The 11,245-nt window shown below is 37.7% G+C and overlaps 1 protein-coding gene across 1 annotated transcript; it reads left to right on the forward strand.

Annotated features, from left to right (window-relative positions):
• The first annotated feature begins 593 nt into the window (after positions 1-593).
• LOC127434642 (vimentin-like) lies at positions 594-11,019 on the forward strand. The gene is made up of 9 exons (XM_051687527.1): positions 594-1,233; positions 2,004-2,064; positions 5,549-5,644; positions 5,879-6,040; positions 7,029-7,154; positions 8,387-8,607; positions 9,017-9,060; positions 10,384-10,466; positions 10,561-11,019. The coding sequence occupies exons 1-9, from the start codon at positions 707-709 to the stop codon at positions 10,600-10,602; spliced, it is 1,362 nt and encodes a 453-aa protein (XP_051543487.1). The 5' UTR covers positions 594-706; the 3' UTR covers positions 10,603-11,019.
• The last annotated feature ends 226 nt before the right edge of the window (positions 11,020-11,245 follow it).

The following is an 11,245-nucleotide window of genomic DNA, read 5'->3' on the forward strand; positions in this document are numbered from 1 at the left end:
ATAATAATAATAATAATAATACAATTAAAACGGATTACATTCGATAGTTTAAGCTTTGAGGTGCACATTTTTATTTCGCCATATTCATTTAATTACTGCTTCTACATAGCCTACAGTAGGTTACATCTAACAAATAAATAAAACAAAACAAATACAAATAAAAATAATTAAAAATAAGTTGTTTAATTTAAATTTATGCTGCACATTTAATACACAATTGCAACTCAATGTGCTTTGCATTTTGGATAATATAACTAATAACGACGTAAAAGTCTATTTTAAAATCATTTAAGAATTTAAAATAGGAAATAAAATAAAAATTAAAAAAAAAAATTGGAAAAATGAATAGGCTATACAGTATATGAACTTATAAGCAAGGCTATTTGATATTGAAAATACATAAATAAATAAATAAATAAATAAATAAAGTGACTCTCCCGGATTTGCTATAGTGAAACCCTCTCATTGATCTTTATGGAGGAAGACATAACCCTCCACCAACCAGGCGGCCCCTCTACGTCACTAAAACTCCCGCACCGTTATGTCATTTGCATAGGGAGTGGACTATAAATCCGAGCCGAACTTCTGCAGTCGTCTCGGTTGGGCAGGACAAGCTTCGGGTCGTCGTTGCGCACGAGTTGGGAAAAAAGTAAAAACGAGCGTTGACTTCGAGAAGACAGCTAAAATAAACTAAAGGATTACAAACATGAGCCGAACAACCACATCTTCTTATAAAAGGATGTTCGGTGGCGAGCGACCAGGGATGGCTCGGTCCACTTATTCAAGTCGCCAGTATAGTAGCCCGGTGCGCACAACATCATCCCGGGTGTCCTACAGCTCGTCTTCCGCGCCCATCTACTTGTCCAAGGGCGCAAGAGTGCGCAGCAGCGCGCCTCTGCCCAGGTTGTCCACCGATACTTTGGATTTCGGGCTCGCTGAAGCCATCAACACCGAGTTTAGAGCCAACCGAACCAATGAGAAGGCTGAGATGCAACATCTTAATGACAGATTCGCCAGTTACATAGATAAAGTGAGATTCCTGGAGCAGCAGAACAAGATCTTGATCGCGGAGCTAGAGCAGATGAAAGGGAAAGGCACGTCCCGGGTCGGGGATCTGTACGAGGATGAGATGAGAGAATTGCGACGGCAAGTGGATCAGCTCACCAACGAGAAGACCAGAGTCGAAATTGACCGGGACAATCTGGGAGAGGACATAGAGCGCCTCAAAGAAAAGTATGTGCAAACATCATTGTGTCCCAAGACAAAAATAAATAATAATAATAATAATAATGTTTTAGCTATATTAGAAGAGTGAGATAATGTGAAATAATTGACATAAAAAAAAAAAAAAAAAAAAAAAAAAACAGCTAACTGGTCAGTTGGGTAGTTTAGATGGGTTTGGGGCACTTTTTTAAGATGGTCAGGCTGGGAAACCAGTTTGAACCAGGTTTTCTTTTTCCTTTTTTTTTTTTTTTTTTTTTTTTTGGCATGCAGGAATAATGAAGTGCAAGTGCATATATGTGCATTTTGCAAAACAAACCTTCTATTTATGAGGAAAAATAAATGCATTCCTTTTTCAGTAATAGTGCATTTAAACAAATCATTACATTTTATGCATGATTTGGTGTTTTAAACAGTCTGATGTTACAGATTTTAAATCTTGGGAAACACTGATATTAAAATATAATTGTATGTCTCTGATTTGATGTTTTCATTGATTCTGGTTAAATGTTACTTAGGACAAAGCCCTTCTGTGTAGGTGAGGTTTCTCTTTACTAGGTCAAAGCTCTTGTCTAAAGCTGGTTTAATTTTGTTGATATAGGAAATTACAAGAAATTGTTTTTCATTAGTTTGATGTCAGAAGTACAGTAATAAGGATTTTAGAAGGTGTAATTATTGTCCTGGTGAGATGCTTGGATGCAGTGAGATATGTTAGTGTGTTAGAGTGGGTTTGGCTGCTATAAAGGGCGTGGCTCTTCTGTAATACTATCTGGAATTTTCAGACTTCAAGAAGAGGTGCTTCAGAAGGAGGATGCTGAGAACAGCCTGAGGAGTTTCAGACAGGTATGTGTGTGTATTTGCATATGCATATGCATGTTTTTTTTTTTTTTTTTTTGACAAGGAAAGCACTCATTAATCAACAGAAAAATAAATGTAAATGAGCCAGAGTTAGCCATATAGGCTAATTTTCATCTGTTGTCCTCTGCCAGTTCTTAAAAAGCAACCTAAAATTAAAATCAAATAACATCACAAATATGACATACAGATAGTACATACAAACTAATACCCAAACCAATACAATGCACACCCACAAAACACTCAGAAGTTTCTGCTTATTTAAAATTTGACAGCTGAGAAAGGTGTTAGGTTTCTGATTAAAAACTTTGAGGGTTGAGCAGCTTGCTTCTTTGTGCAACCATGTGCATAAATTACTGTATCATCTGCAAATAACTGGATCTCTACATCAGGACAAACAGAAGGCGGATCATTAATGTACAAACTAAATAAAAGTGGTCCGAGTATAGATCCTTGTGGGGCACCGGTAGGGGTGTTAAGAACAGTGGATTTATGATTATAACCGTCTCATATTGTGTTCTTCCATTTAAATATGATTCTATCCATTTAAGTGAATCGGCTGAAAAATTAAAGGACGATAGTTTATTAAAAAGTATTCTATGGTTTACCATGTCGAAAGCATTTCAGAGGTCAAGAAAAACAGTCCCTACAGTACCACCCTTATCCATCATTGATTTAATCTTTAAAAAAACAACAAAAAAACAAAAACAAACAGGCAGCAGTCCCTGGAATGGTGAGCTCTAAATCAAAATTGTATGGGATGCAAGGTAAAAGAACTGTTATTTAAATAAGAAACTATCCGCTCTGACACCCACTGCTCCACCAACTTGGATACAACAGGCAGAATGCTAATAGGCTGATAGTTACTGATAGTGTTCATAAATAAACTAACCTAGAAGGTATTCACACCATTTTCAGACCCATTTTAGATCCTCAAGTAATTTAATGGAATCCTCAACTTGTTATACCAAAGCTCATTACATTGTGATCAGTTAGTTTCAGTTCAAGTATCAGATCAGTCATTACCAAGTGTGACTATCTGAGTTTCATCACAGTTAGGGTCAGTGCAGGCCAGATCAAGCTGCCTCCAGTCTGGCATCAGGATTAGACACAAAGAGAACAGAGAGCTTTGTCTGAGAGAGCAGGCCTGTGTGTTCATGACAAAGCAAACTTGTAGTAAGACTGGGATGGGCCAAAGCTTGCATGGGGACATTGGTGACTTATGGCCACAGAGAAGAGGACATGTGTGTGTGTGTGTGTGTGTGTGTGGGCGGGTTTGGGTGGTTTACAAGGAAACAATTTTAGGTTACAAATTGGTAATTACAAGGGTATTATGCTATAAATGTGGTTTATGAGGACATTTCTAGTGTCCCCATAATTTAAATCGCTTAAAAAAAACATACTAAACAATGTTTTTTTTTATTTTTTATTTATTATGTAAAAATGCAGAAAGTTTTTTGTGAGGGTTAGGTTTAGGGGTAGGGTTAGGGGATAGAATCTATAGTTCGTACAGTATAAAAATCATTATGTCTATGGAGAGTCCTCATAAGGATAGCCGCACCAACGCGAGACCAATGTCTCCATAAAATTTACAAATAATGTGATTTTTTATTTATTTATTTATTTATTTATTTTTTTGTGCACCGACATAGGAGAACTTTTTAATATCACTTTTATAAAGTCATGCTGTAAGATCACTTCAAACTGAATTTCCAATAAAAATTGAGTTTCGAAATAGAGTTTTCAGCCTCCAGTGCTCTCACGGTGGATGGTTAAAACTTTGAAGGGAGTAGGGCATAAGGATAAACACTTCTAAATGGAATACACCCATAATATGGCCAGTTTTTTTGTTTATTTGTGCTCATGCAACCGGTCCTACTTGATCCGCTCTGAGTAGGATTCAAACCGGTGTCTCTGGCATGGGAGGCGGGCACGCTAACAAGGAGGCTAAAGGCTACAGCCTTTAACATCAGTCGTTTGTGCGCCACTTGACGCCAGGGGAGTGAGGTTTACACACACCGCACAGCACGTACCAGCTGGCTACCTTTACACTTGGTCAAAGAAAAAGTTAAATGTTTCAAACCATGTAGCGAACACTGAAAAGCAATGTAATACAATCAGCAAAACGTTCCCATGCTGTTTTCCTGACCAACCACTTGGCGGCACCATGATTGCAGCGGGACAGTTTTCTGGTTCCGATCTCTGGTTCCTGGTTCAAGACGGAGAACAACAACCATTTTAAGTGTTGGTTGGAGTAAAAACAACTCGAAGTAGTTAATGATTTCAACATACCTTGGGCCATAGCTTCATGCCATCTACCAACTCAAAAATCGAGAGTTCACGGCAAATTTGCGGCAAACTTGCCGCAAATTCGCCACTGACAATTTTCACATGCAAATGAGCTTTGCGGCAAACTTGTGGCAAGTTGCCGATTGTCGTCAAAGGTTTGCTGCAGGTTCACCACCTTTGAAGAGCTGCAAACTTCTGGCAAACATTTGCGGCAAATCACAAGCTCAATTGCATGTGAAAATAATAAGCGGCAAACCTTTGGCAACCGTTGTGTTATGTTTGCGGCAAGTTTAGGTTTTTTTGTAAGGGAGGCACTGTCAAAAGACAGTCATCGTGACTCTGTAAAGTATAGACACTATGGAGCCACAGGTTGTTGTTTTTTTTTTTTATTTGCCAATTTTTTTATAAAATTAATACACTAAACATTACATTATCTGTTAAAAATATATGCCGATGCTAGTGAAAACACTGGAGATGAAAATGAAAACAGGCTTCCATTATAAATTGCGAAACACTTCCACGTTCAGGAAAAAGGTGAAGTGGACTGGTGTCATGCAATATTGAGTCCCCCAATGAAATTCTGTTCCACTAGGAATCTAATGCGATTTCATTGGCTGATAGAAGCTGTTTTAGGTATTCTATACAGTGCCTGATTAAAAAAAACAAAAAAAAAACATACAATATCTTGAAGATTTATGTAGTCTTACTCATGAAAATACATCAATTAATGTCATCTAAGCTGTCCTGTATATGATATTTCACATGATATAACCAACACAACAAACGGTCAAATTAAACATTCCTCTTTTTTCATTTTCCTCTTATATATATATATATACTTTTTATATATATTCATTTTCATGCTATATGGTAAAGTGGCTATGGTAATGTTGTATTTACTGACTTTATTAATGTGATCAGCTACAAAAGAAAATAGTAATGGACACATTTGATCAGGCATTACAAAAAACTACCCAAGGGGGACAGGATTCCATGGATAGGCTCAGTGTTGCATGACGCTGAAACTGTCGTAGCCTATAAGTTCCTTAATAAAATAAACAACATAAAAGAACATTTGTTAAAAGAAAGTAAAAAAGAGTTTAAGGTCAACGTTCTCCAACGTGCACAAACAGAGAGCTGAAATTGTAATACTTTTTTACTGTTTTATGTATTTTCCTCAAAGGATATTGATAACGCCTCCCTTGCTCGTCTGGACTTGGAGAGAAAAGTGGAGTCCTTGCAAGAGGAGATTGCTTTCTTGAAGAAGCTTCATGATGAGGTACAGAACAATTCAACCATTCTGCTCACAAGCTTGTTAAGATAAGGATAATTACAGGTAAATAACAGTGGTTAAACAGGCCAAAGGAAAAGGTAGTAATACCAAGAGAAAGGCACAGGGCCTTGTTTCATAATCAGAACAAACTAGTACATGGTGTTGTGTCTGCATTTCAGAAACAGGTTCTTTTGAGCTTTTGTTAACCCTTTTAGTCCTTTTCCCATCATCTCTCTGCAGGAACTTGCGGAGCTGCAGATTCAGATCCAGGAGCAACATGTGCAGATTGATACGGAAGTGGCCAAACCTGACCTCACTGCGGCCCTGAAAGACGTTCGCCAGCAGTACGAGACTCTGGCTGCCAGGAATGTCCAAGAATCTGAGGAATGGTACAAATCCAAGGTCTGTCTTTCAACTTTATGACTTATTGATAATTTCTAATCACTTTTGATTAAACTTTCTTTTGTTTTGTTAAATAAACATATTCATTGCATTTGTAGGAAAGAAAACTCACAAATGAGATCTCTTTAATTTCTCAATAGTCAATATATAGCTCATCTCAGACAACAAGGAATCTAAATAGAGAGCAAATGGAGATTTTTGATTAAGTCTCCTGCTTCTCTGATTATTCTCCTAAAAAAAAAAAAAAAAAAAAAAAAAAATAATAATCTCACATAAGTCTCCCCTAGTTTCAGAAGAGATTTCTACAATGTTTCATACTATGCTCGTCAGAGATTTCAAGATGTACTACAAAATTTCTCAGCAAATTTGTATCCATCTGTCCATGACCAAATTACCTGAGCTATTCAGTCCACATTACATAATTGTATAGCTTTATACTACATGTCAACAATTGTTTTTTTTTTTTTTATTTAATTAAGGGATTTTAACCTGTAGTCATAGCAGACACTTACATGAAACAAAAGAACTCCAATAAGTTTCCTTAGTCATGAAAGAACAACTTCTGAAGAATAGCATAATCCTCTCTAGGAGATCGTGGTAGAAAATTAAATGAAATAGATTAATTAAAATGAACTTTGAATTGATGTAAGTGTCAAATGGCATTGTATCAGGGCAGAAACCATGGCGATCTGGTAGGACAGGCTCAGTTCAGGATCAGCTTCGTAAGACACAACAGATGGTGACACTGATGCTTGTTAAGATTTTGAGACCATCTGTTCCTCTGTATTGATCATCTTAATGGACCAATAGATCTATAATTACCTTACATCTTCAAACATGAAACTAGCACAGTCATCAGTGTCATTGAGAATGGAAGCTGTTGTAAACAGGAAACAAAAGCCAGAGAGGCAGATGGAGTACAGAGCTTTTAAACAGTTTATTGTGCGATAGTACAGCCCTTTATCTCGGCTTCCCTTTCTTCCTGTAGTTTACTGACCTGTCAGAAGCTGCTGCTCGTAACACCGAGGCAATTCGTCTGGCCAAGCAGGAAGCCAATGACTACCGGCGTCAGCTTCAATCACTCACTTGTGACTTAGAAGCTCACAAAGCAACGGTGAGTACTTGATAATGATATGTTAGTATTTATTGAAATGCTTTATATGGGTGGTTCTCAACTACTTTTGCTTTAGGACCCAGATTTTATACTGCATCAAGTACCAAAGTACCAAAATTGTTAATCGTACAAAAGTAAATATAAAAAAGTAAAAAATAAGCAATATTAATACAATATTACATCGTCAAAATTATTTTTATGATCCATGCATTTTTTTACTTTATAACAAATATGCTTCATATTCAACTGAGAATTCTTTGACAAATTTTAATTAAAAAACTTCCAATATTTTAAGTTTTGTTAATTACATTTTGTTAAAGATTGCACAATTCAATATTGATAGAACTTTGTTATGAAATTGAAATGCATAAATCTTAAAAATAGGCTTAAATATGTTTTGAGGGTAAAAATACTGTAATACACTTAATAATTAAAATAATCAGCCTGATGCCCTGAACTCATTTACGTGGTTCCTTAAGGCCAAAGAATACTTCTGTTTTCCGTGTCGCTGATCTCTCCGTGCGCAGTATGCGTGACTCATATTTCATCAGCACAGTCTGCACGGACTGTCCGAGTGTGGCCCAGATTTTCTTGACCTGTGAACAGTCCTCATCTGTGCGCATCGTTGGCGCATGTGCCTGCCAGTGACTGTACTAGAAGAGGTAAGTGCGCAAGTGCGCATGCGTTGAACATGTTCATATTCACTCATGGTCAACAGAGTATACTTTGAAAGGCAACACAGTTGGTCGGGTGTGATCCAATATGGAACGCAGGTAAAGAAGTATACTCAGACCCTTACATGTATTGCTGCAGTTCAGAGGTGAAATGTCCTCTGTGTGGCGCTAAAAGCAAGTAAGACTTTCTCCCAAACAGATGAGATTTTGTAAGGTTAATGCTTTAGTTTTAAATGAACAAAACCTACCTTCATACCCTAAACCTTAAACCTTAACCTACGTAACTGATAGTGTCAGAAAAAGCAAATGTGAGGTGAAAATTGCAAATGTTGAAGCAACCATATCATTTTGTGATGCTTTTTTATACTTTGATACTCATTTGTCGTCGACTCACATGCACTTCGGGACTCATACCCCCGGTACTTTGCATCACAAGTGTAACGCTCTATCAGTTGAGCTAGTAAATACAGACCCATTTTTGGGTTAAGAACAAATGATTTATACTAGAGCTCCTTTTATTAAAAAAAATAATTATTTGATCCATACTTATAATTTCAGAATGAGTCCCTGGAGCGTCAGATGAGAGAGATGGAGGAGAACTTTTCCATCGAGGCATCTGGTTATCAGGACACCATTGTGCGTCTAGAGGATGATATCCGTAACATGAAGGATGAGATGGCACGTCATCTACGTGAATACCAGGATCTGTTGAATGTTAAGATGGCCTTGGATATTGAGATCGCCACCTACAGGAAGCTGCTGGAGGGAGAAGAAAGCAGGTGAATTTTCGCTACAGAGAGTGAATTTTCGTGAATATTCTAGCTAGCTAGCTAGAGTCCCCTAGCCACTGGGGTTGCGTCAGGAAGGGCATCCGGCATAAAAAACCTGTGCCAAGTCAAATATGCAGATGACGGATGGTCCGCGGTGGTGACCACTAATGGGAGCAGCCGAAAGAAGAAGAAGAAAAATATTCTAGCTAGCTAGCTAGATATCTAGCTTTTTTAATTAATTTTATTATATTCTTTTATAAATACACTTTATTTATTTATGGGAATCTTAAATTTCCTTTAATATTTGAGTACAGTGTTTCTTTATTTTAGAGTTTAGATATTATTATCATTATTTTTTTATTTTTAAATACATGTCTCTCACAATGGTCACAATGTGTGATCTCTTTCTCTAATACAGGATCACCACACCTTTTCCCAACATCACGTCATTAAACCTACGAGGTACAAACTCTTTGATTTCAACAATATCCTTCTGAACATGCTTTTGGGGGGAATTGAAATATGTCTTATGGGGCTTTTCCACTGCACGGTACAACTCGACTCGATTTGACTCTGCTCGCTTTTTGGGGGTTTTCCACTCTGTATAGTATCTGGTACCTGGTACTTTTTTTAGTACCACCTCGGTCGAGGTTCCAAGCGAGCCGAGCCAATACTAAATGTGACGTCAAAACTCTGCAGATCACTGATTGGTCAGAGAGAATTGTCACTACCAGTGGCACTGGATTTGCGACAAGGGACATCAACCCTCTAGTTTCAAAGGTAGCAACAGCGATAGCAGTATCATTTGTTCACGCGACTTTCGAATTGTAAAAAGAAATGGCTGTGCGCAAAACCATGGCGTGGTCAATAAACAAGGTGCAGACATTCCTCTCGTTAGCGACGAATGAAACAACGCAAAACGGAAAAGTCTTTCAGGAACTGTCTCAGCTGCTGGCCGCACACGGCTACCACTGGACCTACCAAAAGCATAGGGAAAAGTAAAAAATACTTAAAAGTGACTACAGAACCATCAAAGACCACAACAGCTGGAGTGAAGTGAAAGTGGAAGTGGTTCGACCAAATGGACACTATCTACGGCAATAGACCGGCGAGCAATGGGAGGGAGAGTGCCCTAGACTCGGCGTTGTTGGAGTCCACGATGGAGGATGGTACGTTTTGTTACGTTAACTCTATATTCTGCTTGAAAGCTTCACTTTATTTAGTTGACCAGCTACTGGAAAGCTTGCTTCTAAAACAACCAGGCCAATTTAACTGTTACCCTTGTGTAAAATCACCATGCAACAACTGCTTTATGCAGCACAATGAGCTAGTAGCTAACAGCTAGCAGTCATGTTATTGTTTATGGTCAGTAATTTTTGTGTCGCATTTAAGATGATGTCACGGCTGTAGAGGCGGTGCAATTATGACGATCAGCCTATAATCCCACCCACGTTGAGGCGGCACTAAACTGCAGTGGAAAAGCAAGCTCAGAAAAGTAAAGCGAGCAGAGTCGAGTCGAACCGTAACGTGCAGTGGAAAAGTGCCATTAGTGTTGTGTTGAGAGGAATTGCTCATTTTAAGTGTGATAGCCGAGGATTGGCTGAGCTCTCTGTGATGAATAAATAATACAGTAGAGTGAGCAGATCTCGCAGGACTAGACGGGCCATGAATCAATATAAAAGATGCAATTACAGCCAGAGGCTTGTCTTAAAGGCTTGTAGTAAAACTAACCTGCATTTTTCTAATGAAATTACTATGTACAGCATATTAATATTCTGCCTCCAGAGTCCATGAAGGAAACCAGACCTTTGATTGACAACCTGTCTAAGAAAGTGGTGATAAAGACCATTGAGACAAGAGATGGACATGTGAGTTACAGTACATTAACAATCAGAGAACATTATGAGTTTGTTCATTTTAAATGAAAACAATGACACATTTTGGCCTCTCTATCTAATGCAGATAGTTAATGAGTCCACCCAAAATCAAGATGATCTGGAATGAACTGGATGTGAACCTGTGACCAGTAGGGGCACTGGAAAGCTGAAGAAGGCGGCACTGGAGTAGAACAAGAAATGTATTTCTGTTGTTTCTGTTAAAAGTTAAAAAAAAAAAAAAAAAAAAAACAGCTTTAAAGTGCCTTTTTGGCATTGCCACACTAGAGAGGTATGTTCAATAGATATGTTTTAGAGCTGAAAAGACAATGTAGGCCACTGAGTAAACCAGCTTTATTCTGGTTTATGTTTGCCACAATGTCTGTAGTTTACACTGTTGAAGACCACAGCAATACTGCTAGTTTTTTTCTGTTTTGTATAATTATTGAAGTTGACCAAAAACTTGATGAACTTGTGTCTCTTGCACCAGAAGATGACCAAAATGTCATCAAATTTCTACAAATTCAATAAACCTTTTCAAAATTAATGAGATGAGAGCATCTTGTATCTGATAACACTGAGCAGTATGTTATTTCAGCTATTTTTTTTTTTTTTTTAAATCATATTTGCATTTATTCATTTAGCAATTGCTTTCATTGAAAGTGACCAACAAACTGGGAAACGCTGATTCCGATTTCTCCTCTTGTTGTGAAAGGTGTATTTTCTTGTTGTGTTTTTCTGGACATTTTTTTTTCCAAAAAAGCATTCCAGAA

This window comes from Myxocyprinus asiaticus, chromosome 44 (genome assembly GCF_019703515.2).
Source record: "Myxocyprinus asiaticus isolate MX2 ecotype Aquarium Trade chromosome 44, UBuf_Myxa_2, whole genome shotgun sequence".
Classification (NCBI taxonomy): Eukaryota; Metazoa; Chordata; class Actinopteri; order Cypriniformes; family Catostomidae; genus Myxocyprinus; species Myxocyprinus asiaticus.